At 40.8% G+C, this 21702-nt stretch overlaps 1 protein-coding gene across 2 annotated transcripts in view; it reads left to right on the top strand.

Moving 5' to 3' along the window:
• The first annotated feature begins 2799 nt into the window (after nt 1–2799).
• The window catches only part of st3gal8 (ST3 beta-galactoside alpha-2,3-sialyltransferase 8), a 26271-nt gene continuing 7368 nt past the window's right edge, over nt 2800–21702 (top strand). Inside the window, exons 1-4 of one of the 2 annotated variants that reach the window (XM_032514799.1) lie at nt 2800–2878; nt 15719–16095; nt 16824–16974; nt 17406–17541. In XM_032514799.1, coding sequence (XP_032370690.1) covers nt 15945–16095; nt 16824–16974; nt 17406–17541 — 438 coding nt within the window. In that variant the 5' untranslated portion in view covers nt 2800–2878; nt 15719–15944. Of the gene's footprint in view, nt 2879–14158; nt 14278–15718; nt 16096–16823; nt 16975–17405; nt 17542–21702 lie in introns of those variants that run through there. The other variant, XM_032514800.1, reaches the window with a different exon arrangement.

The following is a 21702-nucleotide window of genomic DNA, read 5'->3' on the forward strand; positions in this document are numbered from 1 at the left end:
CCCCCATCTGTGATACAGCTGAGCTCCTGTAGAGTGCGCTCGCTCTATGTTTGACTCAGTTTGACACACTCTGCTGCCCCACAGGACAAAGACACTCCAGGTTAATATGTACTGTATGTTTAACTGTTAATAGGTAAATGGCCATATTAGTTTATTTACTAAAAATGACATGATATTGCTTCTACATTTTGTAATATCCACGTTACGAACACAATGTTAAAGGTTCAGTTGGTATCTTTTATAGAAATGTTTTTCCCATTTTCTGAAACTGTCACTATATCCTTATTCCTGACAGTATGACATGAGGCAGATTGAAAATCCTGTTCCTCTGCCTTGCCCTAAATGCTCCTAATGGCATTTGTAAGTTTTCATTTTCCATTCCATTTGTAAGTTTCTGTAACAAAAACAAGCAATTAGAGGCACTAAGCAGCGCCGATCACGTATAAATCAAGATTCTGTTTCAACATTGCCAAATTCTCGCCTCATATGTATTCATAAACATATTTTGGTGGGACGTTTGGCTGTAAAATGGGAATGTTTATGACCCGCCCACCATGTTGACAACAGTCGAGCCAAAACCAAGCACCACCCACAGAAGAATGTGATCATTTTTTCCACTTATTTATCCATTGTACTGTCAGGATTTAGTGACGCTTTGAGCAATAATTAAAAAAAAAAAAAACATTATTATTTATGAAAGATACCAACCGCAGCTTTAAAGTGACTTTGCTGTTATTGCCTTCAACTTCAATGATGCTGCTGGAATGTGACGAAACATTTATTGATGGGAATGCTCTTTATATGCAATGTAAGTGGCTTAAAACATTACTGTGACTAACAAACATCTTTGTTACTAACCCGATGGTCACTTACTGTGATGATTACTCTGTTAGTACTCTGTAATACTCTGTAGTTACATGAGATTATTAATGGTATGTTACTGTTAAAGCTGGAAATAAAATCTGAAATTCACCTGCTTCTGTCAAATATGTTCACCACTACACCTGTAACATGTCATCAAACAAATCAAAACTATAACTAATTACATAAAAACACAATACAACAACTAATATTGATTATTAACTCAAATGGAATACAAAGCATATTACCTTAACCTTTATTCACATTTAGCAAATGGCTTTTTATTTCTTGTTTTACCACTGTTAATATGTTGAAATACCTTTTTAAAACTATTTGTTTTCCTTATTTATCTTTCATTATAATTTTGCTATTTGTTATTTAATCCCACGAGTTTTCTTTCTGTGAACTTCCATGTAGCATTAGCCAGTTGCTAGCCGGCAAAAATGCTACAGAGTTTATATAGTGATGTAGAAAGGTATGCAGTACATGCACTGGCTGACATACAGGATGGATGTCTAATTAAAATAATGAACAATATATCCATATCTAGCCTACTGTAGGCTATGTGACATATGCTATATTGAGGCATTGGACTACTATTCTTTAAATATATTTAATTCAATGCAATTCAATTGTATTTATAGTATCAATTCATAACAAGAGTTATCTCAAGACACTATAGAGATAGAGTAGGTCTAGACCACACTCCAGAATTTACCCAACAGTTCTAGTACTTCCCTCCAGAGCAAGCAACAGTGGCAAAGAAAAACTCCCTTTTAGGGAGAAACCTGGGACAGACCCAGGACCTTGGTAGGCGGTGTCTGACGGGGCTGGTTGGGGTTAAAATGTAGAGTAGAAATAACAGTCACGGTAAAAGACAATGAAACCGTGACTACAAAATATAGTAGTTTGTAGTTCATGGCGTAGTAGGGCACTGCACGGCATTACAAGGCACAGCAGGACGTAGCAGGGCATCACAGGACACAGTGTAGCAGGACCACGGCGACAGCTGTAACCATGATTTTGGAGCCAACCTGATCCAAGGAAACATGCTGGGGGGAAAAGAACATAAGGACTCCGGGGAATGACTCCCCAGAGCTAGGTTAGTAACAAGCATTTCTGGGACATGGATCAACACAAATGGAAAGATAAAGGAAAGAAAAGCTCAGTGTGTCAAAGGAAGGAAGTCCCCCAGCAGTCTAAAACTATTACAGCATAACTAAGAGAGACAGGGTAAAGAAAGGAGCCTGGTCGGGCTGTACTGCCCTGCCTCCCTCTAGTTTTATTATATTATTGATTATACGGTAAATTAATCTGACGACTATGAGGAGAAGCAGAGAAGAGACTATATGGCCATAGAAACGCACAGACTGGTTGGAACATACAGTACGTACACTACAGAATGTAAGAAGTGTAGAAGATGTTAAGACATGTCAAGACAGGCCGTATGGAAACACAACAGGGATCTGAAGTGTTAATGAGAGAGAGTTCACCCTGAACCTTTTTCAAAAAAATGACAAAAATTCAGATTATTGACATGGAGACTCAAGGAGCAAGATTCAGATATCAGCTGACAGTGGAGGAGGAATAAAGGGCCCACAGTGGAGCCAGAAGAGCATTTCAAAATAGCAAACTGTATTGTCCACAAAAGGTGACATTGTCTTTATCTCATCCTGCAGTTTGTAAAAACATCACTGAATATCACAACTGATAAAGGCTCTCTGATTAATTTTCTGATTGACCCTTGCCAGCTGCTTTACTGGTGGGCTGCCATACCATGTTGTGAAATTGTAGCGCAAAACACTTCAAATAAGAGATTTGTGACTACCTGTGAAATTTTGCATAGTCTGCATTCCTTTTAAACTGAATCTTGATAAACTGAAAACCCACATTCCAAATGAAAGAAATCCCCTCTCCTCGCCCCCGGTGGGCGGGGCGACTCAGCTCCGCATCATCAGTCCGAACTCTGCAGCTTCACAAAGAGAAGAAGAGAACCAACGGAACGCCGCTTCTTCATGTGAGTCATCTTGTGTCTTCTAAACGTAGTTTTGTGCCTTTTAACCGGCTGTATCTCGGGTCACTGCTTGTCTGGTACACCCTGATAAAGCTCCGTGTGCGCGTGTGTGTTGCAGCTTGGTAGAAACTTGCTTGGACACTTCGAGAAAGTTTCCACCAAACTTCATGCAGTTTTCAGCTCATTTTGCTGCGGCTTGTCCTCAGGCTGCTCCGCTCTTCTTTCTGGTTGGTTGTTGTAGTTTTGTGTGTAAAATAAAAGGTGCTCGTGACAGATAAGAAAGAGAGAAGGAAGGGACGAGGAGGGGGGGACAAACTGTCTTCAGACTTTCTGTCTCTACGACGTTACTTTCACTAACAACTTCCCATGACATTCTTGTAATATTCGTATGGTGTTTCTGTATTGTGTCCGTTGAGTGCGTGGAGACCTTAATGACATCTCCTATAGGCTAGCATTTCTGTAATATTGTTTAAAAGTGAGACGTCTCCACCACCACGGTACCACTGTTATGTCTCTGCTGTTTGTGGTTCATGTAATTTCCGTTAGCTACAAGCTACTCACTGTGGTTACCTTATTGTAGGCCAACTTCATTACAGTGTGTCTTAGTTTACCGTTAGTTCGTTGTAGCTTATTTTACAGCTTCATAATACTCGACTCATGTAATGTTAGTTGGTCTGTCAGTTGTTTCTATAGTAGCCTAGGCTATTTATACTATTTCAATGTGTCTGTGGAACATAGCTGGCCTTTTAAAATGCAATTTACTGCACTGTAATCTATGATCTATACACTATTCTCACAGTGTTCTTATATAACATCATACTTTCTATATTTCTGTGGTTCACAAAACCTGACTAAATACCACATTTAGGCATCTTTTTTATAGTACTTATCTATTTACTTAGTTTTTAATTGTAAATGTCTTCTAAATGTCTGTCTTGATTTTACTGTTATTAAATCTTCAATACTTTAACCATTATAGAAATACCTACAGTATGCATGTAGTGTTAACTTTATGTACTAGACTAGTATTATCGTATAATCTCATAGAACAATACTGTACTTCAGCCAGTTTCTTCAATAGTACTCCGGTGTATTGTGTCTGTGGATTGTAGTTTTTGATCTTAATATACCACAACATAATCTCCCATAGTAGTTCTATAATATTATTTCTGTGTACTATAAGAACCTGTAATATTTCTATAGTGTATTTGTGGTTCACACAGTTGGGTCAATTTAGACTTCACTGTATTCCACTGTATTATTAATATCGCTTTAATTTTAACTTCCCCATTTTACTGAGATACTTGCAGTTTGTTGTACTTATATTATCGCACGCTATCACTATTTTGACACTGATCATTTTGTTGTGTAGTGTGTCTCTGTTGGGTCTGTTTTTAACCTTATTTTCCTCTTTCTGTAGTATTCTTACAATTAGACACAGACACACTAATTAACAGACACACACATTAATATTCATGACTTCCTTATTTATTTGTGCATTTTGCTTTGTGGTGAACAGTTCATATATGTGTGTGTGTGTGTTTATAAGTAACTGTAGTGCTCGATGTGATGAGTGACCCTGTGTTTCGGATATTTAGCTTGATCTAAAACCGGATACATAATTATATAGACAGGTTGTGTGGTCTGCGAGTCAACCCTCCTTCTCTGTATTTGGCCAGATATAATTAAAGATGCCTGATGCTAAATCTGAACTCTTGTTGAACGGATGGTTAAGATTCAATTCAGTTTAAAGGTGCAACATGTAATATATTTACCGTATTAAATCCCAAAATGACCCAAATGCGTCATCAGATATAAGGAAACAAGCTAAGTTGAAATACTTCTTTAAATCTTTTCTGACAACAATGCTAATGCCAGTATTTTCTCCTTTTGAAATTTCTATTCCATTAAGGAATTTCTGTTGTTTCTGTGTTTTGGCCTGTGTGTTGATATGCCTATTTGGACAGCCGGGCCGGGTTGCCAGATCTGTCAAAATGTAAACCCAGCGCACTACAGCTGTAGGACAGCCATGGAAGCAGCAAACCAACAAACAGGATCAACAAAGACAGATTCCACCCAACCTAAAAAAACCTCAGCATGTTTCTAAAAAGTTGCGTGACCAGACGTAACAAAAAATATGGGTGATGTATTTGAAAGATTGAGACAGTTCAGAGCATGAGATTGCAGTGTGGATAGCAATTGTTGCCGTAATTTTAGCCAATAAAGTGTGTATTTTAGTCGGGTGGAGAAGGATGGCAAGGTATTTGTAGTAGTTCCTGCTGTAATTCTAAACAGCGGAAGTGTGTCTGTCGGTCGGGTGGAGAGGATGGCGAGGTTGTGGGTCTTTAGCAGTTTCTACGACCGCTAAAGACCCACATTCTAAGCTATTCTAAGCCGAGAAAGTGTGTATGTCAGTTGGGTGCAGAGCCCCACGTGAGCATGGGCTTCTATGACTGTCATTATAGCCAGCAACTAACATTCGCTACTCTGCTGTGCTGTGGAGTAATGTATGGCTGTGTGAGACAAGCGTCAAGCAATAGTGATGGGCGGCTCAATCCAAATATTGATAATATCAATACCATTGTTGGTATTGATATTGATCATTACCAGTGTAATGAGATGGATACTTTAGTTTCTCTCCAGATTGCAGCGCTGCAGTTTCATCAAAGTTGTGACCTGTCTGTGTGAGTGGCGCTGCGTTCAAGTGCCACTGTCACAGCGCAGAGCAGGCCCACTTATCCTCCTTCCCCCTCTTTTGATTTGATGTTGTACCTTCACGTCACTCCGCGGCGCCAGGCAACCAGCCAGGCCCGGCAGACAGGCGTCCTCAGGCAGCTCTGTGCTCACGTGCAGACCATGAACTGCCCCTCCACCACTAGCACCTTAAATTACAAATCAGTTCTTTTAATTTAAATGGCTTTATTTATTTTCAGGTTTTCTTAAATTATTATAATGTGTTGGCAAAGGACATTTTGTGATGACCTGATCATATCTGTCTTATAATGACAGCAAGCCATGCATCCTCAAGGCTGTGTTGTACATGTTGATGAAAGCCTCTCACCCTTGCATAGTTAACCATTTGCAGTGCCCTCATGCACTTGATGACCATTTGAACAGAAGATGATTGCAGAAGTGACACCGATCTGTGTTTTTGATTATTATTTTTAAAGAAATGGCAGAGCAGGTTCTGAAAACAAATCCAGTGTGGCAGGGTTTACATTTTTATGATGTAAATTGAGGGCGCAAAAGCGATATCGGCTCAAGAAAATCGGGTAAGGCTGATGAAGAAAAGAAAACGCCATCAGCACTAAAATATCCAAATCGTACATATGTACACTTATTGGTCGCTTCTGTCGACACCATGTTAAACTAGCCAATAGTGCGTCAGGTAGATAAGCCCGTTTGTGATTTATTCCCGCAAAATTGTGGATTGAAGCAGGAGAATTAAATTGCAGGTTTCAGGTGTGGAAAGATAAGATAAGAATAAAGGTTTTCTTATCTTGTCTTATCTTTCCAGACTGAGCTGCAGGGGGAAATCAAATCGCCGGCAGAGTGGGCGGGGTTTACCCAGTCTGTCAATTCATTGGAATCAAGTCTACTACAAATCTTATTTATATAGAAAATATGTAGAAAATAAAGGAAACGTCAAGAGTCTCAGATAGCATGTACTGCAAGAGTCTGAGTCAGCATTTTAAAGGCACCGAGTGTCTTTCTGAGTAGTTTTTTAATTCACTATTTAAAAGTCTGTGTGTGTGTGTCTGTGCATGCGTGCGTAACTTTTTCCTTTGGTCCTTTTTAACCATTCAGAGCTCCATTTAAAGCTTCAGCTCGACACATTTTCCACACGGCTCCTGGTCAGCGACACTTGACAGAAATAACAATGACCTGTTTTGGCCGTCTTCATGGAAACTTAAGCAGAGGAAGAATCCCAATACATTTGGAACACTTACTGTATGACAAAAAATATATCTATAGTAGCCTAGTATTTATGCTTTGTATTAAACTATTGTAGGACCAGCAGATAACGTAGACATTCTCATTAAATACAGTAAAAATATTTGGTTCTATGTATCAGAATCAGCTTTATTAGCTAAGTACGTGTGTACACAAACAAGGGATTTGAACAGTTCCTAAAAGCAAACTCGATTTCAACATATTTCAGTTTGTTTTGTCACTGTTTTATGACAAAACAAAACACCAAGTCTGTCGTGCCATGAATCTTACACAGACGTTTAGCAGACGGATGACTCCTTAGAGAGAGTGAGTCACGCCGTTCCTCACTAAATGGTTTTACCGAACACTCAGCTGCAAATTGTCTTCTGACAGCTGCAGCAGCATAACATTTTAACATGTTTTCTGTGCAACTTTACATGTGTGCATGCAAATAACTCGACTAGAAGACGTTGAGTTTTTTTTTAAGTCCCTGTAACAGTCGGTCTCGTCAGGGCCTGGAAACATTTTTGTAATTACATCCTTCGTGGCTCAGTGAGTAGGATGGAAAAAAACAATTTACTGTATAGACTGATAAAAAAGTGATCCCTCTTAAACATTACTTATGGCTCACTAGTAGTGTGTGACGGTGTCTATCTGCAGAGACCCTGCCCTTATCCTGTATTTCCTCTTTTCTTATTATTTTACTGTTTCAGGGCGTTGTACTTTTGCTAGTCTAGGTTGGAGCAGAACTGCCTATTACATTACATTATGCCAGCTTGCCAAATCGGGTAGAGGATCTGTAGTTCCAATGAGACATTACGACAGCAGTAATGGACACTTCCACTTCAAACCTGTAGGGGGACCGAAGCAGGAAAGGTGCTTTAGTGTTGCTCTAAGTACTTTATATCACGAGGATCATACTTTGCTACATTTCAAGTACCATCTGTTACAAAGTAAAAACATAACTTACAGTCAGTTGTGAGAATGGAACAGGAGAAAGGAGATAAACCAGCAGCTGCAGCTGTGTCTGCAGCTGCAGGAGGCCCGAGCTCAATAGAGGTGACACCGCACTCGGCTAACACTCCGGAAGAGATCACGTTGAAAATGTTTACGTTCAGCGGCAGAGGGTCAGCTGTCAGCAGGTGGTAAGGGTGCAAATGACACATCTGGGCCGGGCCTAGTATTAGTGAACAGTACAAATGCATAGGGATGGGTATCGCCAATGAGTTCCCAAATTGATTGGATTCTGATTCCCATGGTCCCGATTTGATTACATTTTCTAATATTGATCAGGTTAGGGAATTTCCAATTACAATACCAATTTGGCTTGGATATGAAAGAGATTCTCAGAGAACTTATGCTGTAAACTGCACAAGTAGCAACCCTCAAATATATTTTCTGATGCACCAGGTGAATGTTTGCATCACCCACAGGGTCAACCCGGCACACCCGCTTCTCGTCACAGTCGACAGATTCATTTACCATATCAATAATATATGGTAACAGTCTCTATTAACTCTCAATGTACATTTGACATTAGACATAATCCATTGAAACACTTGGAAAATCCTTTAACTTACACTGTAAATTGTAGCATTATTGTTTTAAAAATCCATAATTTGCACTGTTACCTTGAACTCTGGGGAGTTTATTTCCCAGAGTCCTTATGTTCTTTTCCCCCCAGCATGTTCCCTTGGATTAGGGTTGCAGCTGTCGCCGTGGTCCTGCTACACATCCTGCTATGCCCTGTTACACCCTGCTATGCCATGAACTACTACAACTACTGTTTTTAGTCATAGTTTCATTATCTTTTATTGTGACTGTTATTGCCACTATTCATTACACCCCCAACCGGCACCGTCAGACACCGCCTACCAAGAGCCTGGGTCTGTCTAATGTTTCTTCCTAAAAGGGAGTTTAGACTTAGACTTCTCTTTATTGATCCTTTTGGGATGACTCCCGCGAGGAAATTGAAAGTTCCAGCAGCAGTTTTAGCAAGGAAAAATAAGTAAAAAATAGATAAAAAAAGACAGTATAGGACAAGAAAATAACAATAATAATAACAACAATAAGAACATTCGTCAAAAAACAAAGAAAAGACCATAAATTATTATTTAAGTGTCAGTGTTGAGTCCAGTGTTAAAGTGATAAAGTGACCAGGTGTGAATTTAAGTCCATGTGTGCATGCATGTATGTCTGTATGTGTACTGTATGTAGGTATGTATGTATATGTACTGTATGTGTACTGGATGGATGTATGTATGTATGTATGTATGTATGTATGTATGTATGTATGTATGTATATATTGTCCGCTCTGCCCTATTTCCTCTTCCCCCCTAGTGAGGAGTTGTACAGTTGTACAGTTTTCCTCGCCACTGTCGCACTAAACGCTTACTTATTACTAGAATTGTTGGGTCCTAAAATTTCTAGAGTAAATTATAGAGTACGGTCTAGACCTATCTGACAAGATGGCCAATAGCATAAACAACAACACCTTAAAGTGAGTCTTTTTAGTAAACTCTGTGGAAACCAACAATGTTCTCAATTCTTTTGTTTATGTTTGTTTATCGGTCATCTTGTCAGTCACGATTATATATTAATTAATAATGACATGATACTCACATTTATCATTTGGTCATGGCCAAAAATCGTGGAGCGCCTACTCTGAGACAGAAATCTCAGAAAAAAGCCTGGACCTAAATGGAAACCCTAAACGGAAAGCATCAAGGCATATCTGGAAAGAGAGGAAATGTTTTTTGTAATTTGGTAAGGTTTTAGTCATCACTGTGACAGACTGTGGGGTAAATGGCACCATCTTCTTCTGTGGTGTCGTTATTTTTCAGCTTGTTGCTTTTCTCCTATCAGTAGTGCAGCTGGTTTCCATTCCGGTGTCAGCAGAGATATCGCAGAAGGAGTGAGAAAGGCAGGAAGGAGTGCTTTCACACGGTTTTCTCTGTAAAGGAAATATGACCTTTAACCCTGTCACCCCCCCCCCCACACACACACACACACATCCTAATCTAACATACAGATACTGTGACTCAGCTGATTCATTACCCGTCCTCTGTCTCTCTAATACTCCCCTGTGAATTCTCATTTGTTTTCTTTTGAACTTTAGAAACTCAGGAGTGGCCTGGATGACACTACAAGTTTATGTTCAACTTTCAGTTTAAATCATTTTTCCTTCGAATTGAATTTTTTTCTGTCAGTTTGGTGGACGATTCTACTACAGTCCCTGACAAAAGTCTTGTCGCTTCTCTATTTTGTAGAAACACCTGCTATTAACCTGACTTTTAATTAATCAATTGGTGTAAGAAATAGCTCATATGAAAAGCTAAAACCCTCCCAAATGATGTTCAATGCACTGAAATAAATTAGTTTCACTGAAACAAGATTTATCATCAAGACATCAAGACAGGTCAAATTTTGGCAAGACAAAAGTTTTGTCGACTATACATAAATTGAACAAATTTACTACAAATACTAAAATATGTCAGCAAATAAATAGTGGTCTGTGAGATGCAAAGTTAATATCTTGTATGATTTCCATGAGCTTGAAGGACTGCATCCATGCGGTTTGGCAAGGATTCATACAATGTATGATAAGTCATCAGGAATAGCTAGGAAAGCTTCTTGCTGCCTCCCAAGTTCATCAATATTCTTTGGTTTGGTCTTCATGCTTCTCTTTCATCCTACCCCACATAGCTCCTGATGTTCATGTCGGGTGACTGGCCGCCAATCCTGGAGCATCTTGATCTTCTTCTGCCTTGGAGCTTTGAAGTGGAGATGGAAGTATGCGATGGAGCACCATCCTGCTGCAGAATTTGGCCTCTTTTATGGTTGGGAATATAGAGGTAGCTAAGATTTCTTGGTATTTGAGACTACTGATGTTGCCTTCCACCCTGCAGATCTCTCGCACAGCCCCATACTGGATGTAACCCCACACCATGTTTTTCCGCCACCAAACTCACTGTTTTCTGGTGAATCTTGGACCATGCGGGCTCCAGTAGGTCTCTTGCAATATTTGCGGCAACTGTGGTGTAATTCAACAGAATTTCATCTGAAAAATCCACTTTCTTCCACTTCTCTCATCGTCCATCCTTTTAACAGGCTTTGCCTTGGCAAATGCCACACAGTTTTTCAATAGTCTTTTGTTTAGTGCCGGCTTCCGGGCACTGATTCAACCATGGAGGCCATTTCAAGAAAGAATCCACAAACCGTTCAGTTGACACAGGATCAGGGGACCAGGTCTCGTGGAGCTCTGCTGCAGTGGAAAATGGCTGGCCTTGGATTTCGAGCCAACAAACGGTCCTCTCGAGCATGTGTCTTGCGGGGTCTGCCTGACCTGGGCTTGTCAAAAACACTCCAGTGTCTTCAAATGTTTTTTTTATCCTCTGTACTTGACGCTGAGACACATTGAAGGTGTCTGCCACATCAGCAGTGGATCTGGTCTTCAGCCTCTTGATAATCCAAACTTTAGTCCAGGTGGATCTTAGGCATGTTTGCAGATGTCTAGTTGCAGTTGATGTGAAGTCTAGTGTACTGGGGTTGTTTTTATACACACCTGAGATCTAATTGATCCATTATTAGTCCCAGGTGAAGCTCATATGACAAGGCGACAACACTTATGTCTTTGCAAAAGTTGACTCAATGGGCTTTACCAAGCTGTGAATATTAGAATACTTTTTGACAGTTTCTTTTTGCACTGAAACATTATTACAAAAGCTGTTGAGACTAAAATGAGCCATTTCTTGTAAATAAATCTTGATTAGAAATATATTTCAGCGGCACTTCAGGTAAATTTGTACACAAGCGACAAGACTTTTGTCAGGGACTGTACAATACCCATGAGCTTAAGTTGTTGCAATTGAGAAGAAGGCAGTTTGTCTGCATTACCTATTACAATCATCTTGCACCGGATCCACCGACAGCGACCTTGTATAATAGATAGTGGAGATAGGTAGATATGGTGCAAGCTGTCAAGCGTTATCTCAGTGCTGTCCGAGAGGAGAACCAGACTAGACTCACTGATGTGAACCCTGAGGAATCTGAACTCTCTCTCCACCTCACATTTACGGTGACGTGTCGTTCTCCCGTCTCTTCCTGTAACAGTCCACAATCAGATTTCAGGACTCTGACCTCCTCCTCTGTAGGCCGTCTCATCATCGTCAGGGCAATGACAGTCGGGTCGTCAAGAGCTGTGGATGGCCACCAGAACAAAAAACGTCCCTCACCATTTTTTGGGGTGTCACCAACTACAAAGGCTCCACACCCGTCACCACCATCCCTGGCTGAGGAATTGAACATTTTCTTTTCCCACTTTGAGATACACACACAGCTGCACGGCCACCACAGACCTCCAGTCACAGCACACTCACGCTCCAGGGACACCAGGTGAAGCAGCCGGTCAGGATGGTGTACTCTGGAGGGTACTCTGTGGCTGTGCTGACTAGCGGGTGGGACGGAGGACGCCATTGTTATAGCTCTTCACACATCACTTAGCCACCCTGAGCAGCAAGGGAGCTACGCCAGGATGCTGTTCATAGACTTCAAATTGGCATTCAATTTTATTTAAATAGCGCTAAATCACAACAACAGTTATCTCATAAAAGAACAGGTGTAGACTGTACTCTGTGATGTCATTTACAGAAACCCAACAATTCCCATCATTCAACACCATTGTTCCTAACATCCTGGTGGACAAGCTGTCCCACATTGCTTTTTAATGCAGCAGAGAGCGCCCGGGCATACTGCATTTTGGCTTGGCATGCCAACTGTAATTTGGCGGACGGGAAGAACCTGCAGAGGGTCATAAAGACAGCACAACATACCACTCCGCTACCCACCCTCACACAGTGTCTCAGGAGAGCTAGGGCAATCACGTAGGTATCATCTTTAACGCTCTCAGGAAAAAAAAGTCAGTTTCATAAACCAGAAAACACGCTGAATGAGCCGATTTGACACAACTACAATATTAATCAGGCCAGCTTTCTTCCTCCCTGTATTTGTAACTTTTAATCAAGCCACTTGCATGAATATTTAGCTGTAGATGCAGCATGTGAGCAAATGGGATAGTTTTGCCATGTCTATGGCTGTACAAGACCCAGGACATTCAATCCACTTTCTTTTGGGTTTTTCTAAATACTCAACAGCATTACCGATGGTCTTTTTGCGGACGTACATTAGGAGTGTTTGGGGGTGTCTTGGCTAATCATTGGTTTATCATTATCTTGTCTGGGAAAAGTTGAAAGGAACATTTAACATCCAGCTTATCACTGTTGTGAACTTTGTTCCAGGACATGTTTAAACAGTCCACACGGCACACAGTCGAGCTCTGTTCAAACATGCTAACATCCAGATGCTAATCCAGGAGTTTAGCTTTCTTATCAGGCTTTTATCCTGACAGTTTTGAACTTTCCAGCCCGGGGAGGGTACAGGTAGAGCAAAATATGTTTGAGTGCGTTGATGTGTCAACCAGTATTTGTCCTGACTCGTCTCATCTGGTCTTGTTCTTGTAAAAGTCCCAGTTACAGTGGTTGTGGAGGTGTGGTAGTATTTGCAGAGATTCTGCGAGTGGTTTTGGTAAAGGCCCGATTTCAATCTAGAACTGTGGCGTACACGTTCAGCTGCGGACCCCACAGTCGCTAAGAGGCATAGTCGCCATGTTAACTTTTCAGAGGCTGCGAAAACGTGCATGGTCACAAGAAATTGGGTGTACACGGACGTCCGCGCAGACCCTACGCGTCACCCAAACCCATAAACACATGTTACAGAAAGAACCACGTTCTGTGCTAACTGTCAGATGGACATTTTGTGTCCCTGTGTTTGTTAAAAAAATGTAACCTCTTTTGTCGAAGTCAAAGGGGAAAAATCTTTTTCAACTTCTAACCTTACCTAAAACACACAATGTGACACATTCAATTCACACTTGAGTAAGTGTTACGGAATCTGTTATGCTAGTAGAAGGAAAAGTAATGCTATTTGCTGTGTGTGTGTGTGTGTGTGTGTGTGTGTGTGGTGTGTGTGTGTGTGTGTGTGTGTGTGTGTGTGGTTGTTGTTGAAATTACAACAAACTTAATTTGTAACAGAGTAGTGAAGAAACACACACGTACAGGTCAGCTGATTCAGACTACACACTCGCAAACACCCACCCACACACACACACACACACAACCAACACACACACACACACACACACATGGAGGGAGAAAGAGAGAGAGAGAGAGAGAGAGAGAGAGAGAGAATTGGAGGAGACAGGAGGAGAGCGACAGCTGAAACAGGAGAAGCTAAACTGAATCCAGATCTGATTGGTATTCAGAGAGTGAGTCTGTCTGCAGGGAGACATTCCTGCATGAGGAGAGGGGAGGTGGGGTGAGTGAGGAAGAGGAGGGCGAGGAAGAGGGTTAAAGAGGGGGACTACGTTCATCAGCAACAATCGTAAAAGCTGGTTTCCTCTTCCTTTATCAAGGTAGAAGGCACTGTGTTTGCAATTGTTGAGGATGTCATCTTTTCTTTCTTTTTTTTAGTTTTTTAGTCTTCAGTCAACATCAACTGCAACATTTCTGTTTATAATTTACATTCTTCATTTTCTTTGTGGTGCTGTTTTTGGTTTCCTGTTTCCTAGTTGTGATTGGAGTTTCCTCAGAGTGAGAAGAAGCTTTGGTGATTTCATCTGTGTTTGCAATGGATAATACATTTTTAGGGATAATAAGTGTGTTATAAATAGTTCATGAGTTATATTTAATGGATAATTAGTAACCATAAATATCCTTTTTTGGATCATTAGTTTGTTATAAACTCCTTTTTTTTTGGATCATTGGTGTTTTAATTTTTTATAAATAACTTTTTTAGACCATAAATAGTTCAATATGTATAATCTGTTCATAAATGTATAATGCATATAATAATTAGTTTATCATAAAACTTTTTGTGACATCTATTTAAGAATGGGGGATGGGATTACATTTATTTAATAGATAATATTTGATGTTACTGTTATAATTATTTTATTATGGATAATTAGTGTGTTGTGCATAACAGATCTGTAAATGCAGAGCGACTGAGTCATCATGTCTCAGTTATCCAACATCATAAAGCGCGGTGATAAATCGCTGCAGCGGTCCAACAGCCAAATCCCGAGTCTGGCTTTTATAGTTTTCATTAATGTGTCCAACAGTGTGAAATTCATCTGCATCTACAGGGGTTTTTACTAATAAACTCCCAGAATAAACTCCCAGAAACCTGTAGATCCGCTGCTACTCTCAGTTCTTTTAAATCAAGGCTGAAGACCTTTCTATTTGATGCTGCCTTTCTTTAAATGACTAATCATTTCTTTAAATTTCTTATGCTGCACTGTAAATTTTATTCTTGTGTTTTATGTTTCTCTTTGTTTTTAACTGTCTATTCATGTGTTTTACCGGTTTTTAATGCTTGTGATTTTTAACTGTTTTTACTTGTGTTTTATCTGTTTAACTGATTTTGTGTAAAGCACTTTGAATTGCCTTGTTGCTGAAATGTGCTATACAAATAAAGCTGCCTTGCCTTGCCTTGCCTTACTATAATTCTGTAATGTACTATAATGTAAACAATTATTTAATTCATTTTGAGAACACAGTTTCTACTTAATCTGATTATTTTAATATTTTTTTTACACCTCTCTTCCAACTACACCTCAGATAAACATAAAAAAGTGTAAATTTACTGTATTTCTGGAAGCTGCACATTCATATGGCTCTTTGTAGTTTTGCCTATTTAAAGATAATGCACATGCCCTTACTACTTGTCTAGAGTTTGCACCTTCTGGGTTGAAAGCGCTTATCTGAAAGTCGGTTTGAATAAAAACGGCAGCTAAATGACATGTAATCTCATTCTTTATGATACTGATACCACTGTCTTTCTGCCTGACCCAGGTGTGGCTATAAATCCCGTTGCCATCGGAAAGCAGCGACGTGCACAGGACACAAAGTTCAGGCTTCATGGAGATGAAGCTGAGTGAAGAGATGACAGAACGGAAAATGTCCAGATGACAACTGATGACCCAGTCCAAATATGCTGACATAGCAGGCTGACTGTTTGATTGACAGCTCAACAACGCACCCTTCCTCTTGCCGCCGGCCACTCATCGTCCGTCCAGCCATGTTGTTTAGGAGGAAGCTGTGCGCTGCCCTGGTGATTGCCGCCATCCTCTTCCTCATGCTCGCCAGTCAGAGCATCCAGAGGAGACACTTTCTGCTTCTGTCCTTAGCCCTGCCCATCAACTGGGCCACGCCCACCAGCAGGGAGACAGGTGAGGAGCTGATGTCCTTATCACTAGGGTAAAGAGCCCTAAAAAAAAAAAATTAAAAAAAAAGTAGCAGAAAAGTTATGAAGAAAATTGCCAAAATGGCCTAATAGAGTTGGAACAACTTTAGCTTTTTCTATGACAGTTTGATCAATATTTACCAAATTTGTAAAAATGTACTTAGGAATAAAGGTAATTATCAGGGAAATCAGGGACTTTGCGAACTTAGCTTTGTGGATGTGAGATTTTAAAAGTTGTTGTAGTAGTAGTAGTAGTAGTAGTAGTAGTAGTAGTAGTAGGCTTAGTGATGTGATTGTATCATCAAGATCAACTGTAGTAGCAGCACTAGTATTTTAGTACATTTTTCCATTTTGGTGGGAGTATTAAGTAGTAGCAGTATTTTTAGGATAATAGTAGCAGTAGTATCTTTAGTAGTAGCAGTGTTTGATTGTATACTAGAGATGTAAATAGGGTTCCCAGGCGTTGTATTAAGTAGTAGCAGTATTATTATGATAATACTAGCAGTAGTAGCAGTGTTTTGATTGTATCATAGAGATGATAGTGTTAGCATGAGTTGTATTAAATATTAGCAGTGTTATTAGGATAATAGTAGTTGTAGTATTATTATTATCAGCAGCAGTGTTTTGATTGGATCATAGAGATAATACTGTAACAGTATAGCAGCTCTCCTGCGATGCAGTTTTCACTGATTCTTAGTCTGCTTGTGTTTGCAGTAGTTGAAACCACGGCACCTCCTGCTGATCCGACCCCTGACCCTCCCAGGACCTCCCCTCCTCCCGGCACCACCCCACCTGAAGCCGAGGAGAGGCCTGTAGAGAAGTTGTTAGGAGGCGTCGTAGAAGAGCGAAACCAAAAGCAGAGACGGTAGGCAGTGGAGTAGGTTGATGATGTAATACTAAAATATCCCAAAGGAGTCCCGGAAAAGCAGGCAAAAAATGAAATCCAGCATATAATCCAAGTCAAAAATTGAAAAATCAACAACACTATGACAATTTGGGAGGACACCACACACGCAATCCAAAAAAGAAAAACAACACAATGATCTGACACAAGAAGGGCAACACAAAGACTAAATACACAGGGTAACGGGGTAAATGAGAGACAGGGGACACTTGGTTCAGGACCTGGATGGACTTTGTAGACCTTTGTATACCGGACCTGTTTTTTTTACAGACTTTATTACCAATGCAGTATTGTCACAATTGCACATTGTCATTGGAGTATTATAATACAATGTTCACAGAAATATACTGTGTTCTGTCCGTGCGTGACCGTTCTGTGTCGTCCTCTTTCAGGTCGTGTGGTTGTACCAAATCTTGTATTTCCGACCTGGGGGGGTCAAAGTGGTTCAGCCAGCGCTATGACCCCAAACAGCAGCCCATCCTCCTCCGACACAACAACTTTGACCCTGAAGCACTCAAATGGTGGCTGGTAAGGACAAAATGCAGGAATAGTGCATTTTCTAATAAGGTTTATTTAAATACATTTTATATGGCATACTATGACGTTTTTATGACATACTATACTATGACCTTTAATGACATTCTATACTATGACTTTTTATGACATTCTATACTATGACTTTTTATGACATTCTATACTATGACTTTTTATGACATTAGATGAAACTGATCATATTATGACTTTTTTATGACCTTTTATAATATACTATACTATAATTTTTTAGGACCTTTTTCATGACATACTATGACTTTTTATGACCATCCATCCATCTCCGTCCGCTTACCCGTGTCGGGTTGCGGGTGCAGCAGCTCCAGCAGGGGACCCCGAACTTCCCTTTTCCCGGGCCACATCAACCAGCTCTGATCTCGAGGTGTTCCCAGGCCAGGATGGAGATATAATCCCTCCACCTAGTCCTGGGTCCTCCCCGAGGCCTCCTACCAGCTGGACGTGCCTGGAACACCACCCTAGGGAGGCACCCAGGAGGCATCCTTACCAGATTCCCAAACCACCCCAACCGGCTCCATGCAACTTTTTATGACATTTTTATGACATACTATACTATGACTTTTATGATATTTTATGATACTATACTATGTCTTTTTCATGTTATTTTTATGACATTCTATACTGACCAATGCACAAGTAAACAAAGAGTCGCATTGACCCTCCGGAAACCACACACCTCCTAGCATTCTGGTGGTAAAATGCACCACGATGCAAAGAAACACGTGTTAGCTACGGCATGGAGTTCACGCACATCCATAAAACGACCTTTGGTGTAGAGGGAGAAGAACAGTGGGGAGAGGACACACCCTTGTGGGGTGCCAATGTTGTTAACCCGGGTTTTGGATGAGATGCTCCCCAGTCTGACAAGCTCTCTGTCAACCAGGAAGCTGATAATCCACTGACAGGTGGAGGCAGTCACTGAGAACTGGGTGAGCTTCGGATGTAGGAGTTTAGGGATGATGGGGTTGAACGCTGAGCTGAAGTCCACGAACAGGATTCTGGGGAGTCGAGGTGGGGCAGGGTGTATTGCAGTCCCAGATTGACAGCATTATCTGCTGACCTGTTTGCCCTGTAGGCAAACTGCAGGGAGTCCAGCAGGGGTCCTGTGATGTCCTTCATGTCCCTCCACACCAGTCTTTCAAAGGATTGATCACAGACATCAGGGCAACAGGCCTGTAGTCATTTAATCCTGTAATGGAGGGTTTTCGGGGGGATGGGGGGCATTTTAAGCAGGAGGGCACTTCCACAGACATTTAAAGAAATGGACCAACAGATCCTGTTGCTCTAGACGGAGACCAGTGAAGGTTATTAAAAGCACTTTTTTAACATGAGATACAAGGTAATGGAGCCTTTATACATTGTCATGGTTATTTAGAAATAAACAATGGCCAAATAGAGTCTTTAAACGCTTCAGATGTAAAGTTATTCACTGTCAAAGTGGTGTCAAAATGAATAGCAGTCAATGGGATGCTAACGGCGGGTGTTGGCTTGTTAGCATCAAAATGGCACCATAGGAGGTACGCATTGTGGAAAGAGGCTTACCCCCTTGGGCACTTCACACAGCTCCTGGGACCGGTTACAGATCCACGTGAAGATTGGCACCAGCTGTTTAGCCCAGACTTGCAGACAAGAGGGGGACACACACCATCAGGTCCTAGAGCCTTCTTGATCTCCTGCTTCTGAAAGAGCCGACACACATCCTTCTCGCGGATCTTCAGTACAGGTGGGGGGAGGGGTGTGATAATGGGTGCTTTTCAAACCTGCAGTAAAAGTTATTCAGGTTGTTAGCCAGTCTGGGATTTTCTGCAGGGTGGGGGGATGGTCTCTCTTGTAATCCGTGATCTTTTGCAGGTCTCTCCAAACCGATGCAGGGTCATTGGCCGAGAGGCTATTTTTAGCTTCTCACTGTAGCTTCTTTTGGCCACCCTGATCTCCTTTGTCAGCTTGTTCCTGGCCACTCCTTTAGGCCTCTAGTTTCCTAAGATTAGGAGTGAACCATGGTTTGCTGATGTTGTATGTGCAGAAGGTCTTGGTTTGCACACAGATGTCCTCCCAAAAACTGACGTAAGAAGTTCCAGTGTGAGTGAGGTCATTGAGGACTGTAGCTGTAGTTGGTGCAGTCAAAACAAGCCTCAACTCCAGCTTTGATTCCCTTGTCCATTTCTTTTCAATCTTTACCACAGGTTTGGAAGTTTTTAGATTTTGATTGCAGGTTAGGATGAGATGGAACAGACAGTGGTTGGAGAGTCCTAGAGCTGCCTGAGAAACGGCGTGATAGGCATCCTTTAATATGGTGTTACAGTGCTCTAGTGTTTTTTTTGCCCCTGGTGGGAATCTCGATATGCTGTCTGTATTTAGGGAGTTCCTGATTGAGTTGGGTGCTGTTAAAATCCCCCAAAATAATGACGAGAGAGTCCGGGTGTTTTTTCTCCATGTCTGTTATCTGGTCTAGACCTGCTCTTTTATGAAAAGCGCTGTGAGATAACTGTTGTTGTGATTTGGCGCTATATAAATAAAATTGAATTGAATTGAATTGAATTGGTCAGCTAGCGGTTCTGACCAACTCTGTCCATAACAAACAAGGAGAACAGAAGGGCTTACAGTTTATAAAAAGAGTCTCTAAGTGAGGGCTGCACATGTTTCCCAGCACTGTAGCAGCTGTACACCAACCTTCATTTAAATAGAAGCAGATTCCACCGCCTTTCATTTTCCCCAAAAGCTGTGTTCCGGTCCGCCGGATGAGGTGGAAACCAGAGCCAGGTCTCTCTGAAACACAGGGCGGCTCATACATCTTGTTTTCCAGGTGGATGACTTTTTTTATGACTTTTTTGGACACACCATACTGGGAGGAGGCCTCGGGGAAGACCCAGGACTAGGTGGAGAGATTATATCTCCACCCGGCCTGGGAACGCCTCGGGATCCCCCGGTCAGAGCTGGTTAATGTGGCTCGGGAACGGGAAGTTTGGGGTCCCCGGGTGGAGCTGCTGCCCCTGCGACCCCATACCAGCTAAGCAGACGACCATGGATGGATGGATGGACCATACTATGACTTTTTGACATTTTTTCAACATACTGTACTATACTATGACTTTTTTCAACATTATGACTTTTTTGCGACATACCATGTTATGACTTTTTTTACATTTTTCCCACATGCAGTACTATGACTTTTGCGACATGCTATATAATATGACTATGTTTGACATGCCATAGTATGACTTTTTATGTTTTTATTGCCATACTATACTATGACTTTTTGACACACTATATTGTGACTTTTCTATGATTTTTTTTCCACATGCTATACTATGACCTTTTTTTTAACATACTTTTTCTATGACCCTCTCATACGTGACTTTTGTTGTATGACATTTTATAATATTATGTCTGATATTATGTCTTTTTCATGACATTTTTGTGGCATACTATCCAATGACATTTTCACGACTTACTTTACTGCGTTTTTTTCATGGCATTTGTATGACATACTACACTGACATCCATTTGACTTTTTATGACATTTTCTTCGACCTATTCTATGACCATCCCTCCAACCCTCCATCCGTCTATCCGCTTATCCGGTATCGATGGATGGATGGATGGATGGATGGATGGATGGATGGATGGATGGATGGATGGATGGATGGATGGATGGATAGGGGGAGAAGCACAGTCAAAAGGTTAGACATTGTCTCCCTGAGCAAGACTGTTTTGGACAAGCTATACTATACTACCACATACTATACTATGACGTTTTTTGACATACTATCTGTGACTTTTTTTGTTTTTTTTGACATGCTGTATTACAACCTTTTTTGGGGATTTCTTCGACATACTATACTATGACTTTTTGTTTTTGTTTTTTCGACATACTATACTATGACTTTTGATTTTGTTCTTTCAAAATACTTTACTATGACTTTTTTGACATACTATAGACTACTATGACTTGTTTTCTGACATACTTTACTATGACCTTTTTTGACATACTATAGTATGAGATTTTTACGTACATACCATGAGTTACTTTGACATATTAAGCTGTGACATTTTCCGACATGCTATATATACTATTACCTTTTTTTTCTTTTTCTTTTTTTACATACTATACTATGACTTTTT

Source organism: Etheostoma spectabile, chromosome 4, assembly GCF_008692095.1.
Source record: "Etheostoma spectabile isolate EspeVRDwgs_2016 chromosome 4, UIUC_Espe_1.0, whole genome shotgun sequence".
NCBI lineage: Eukaryota > Metazoa > Chordata > Actinopteri > Perciformes > Percidae > Etheostoma > Etheostoma spectabile.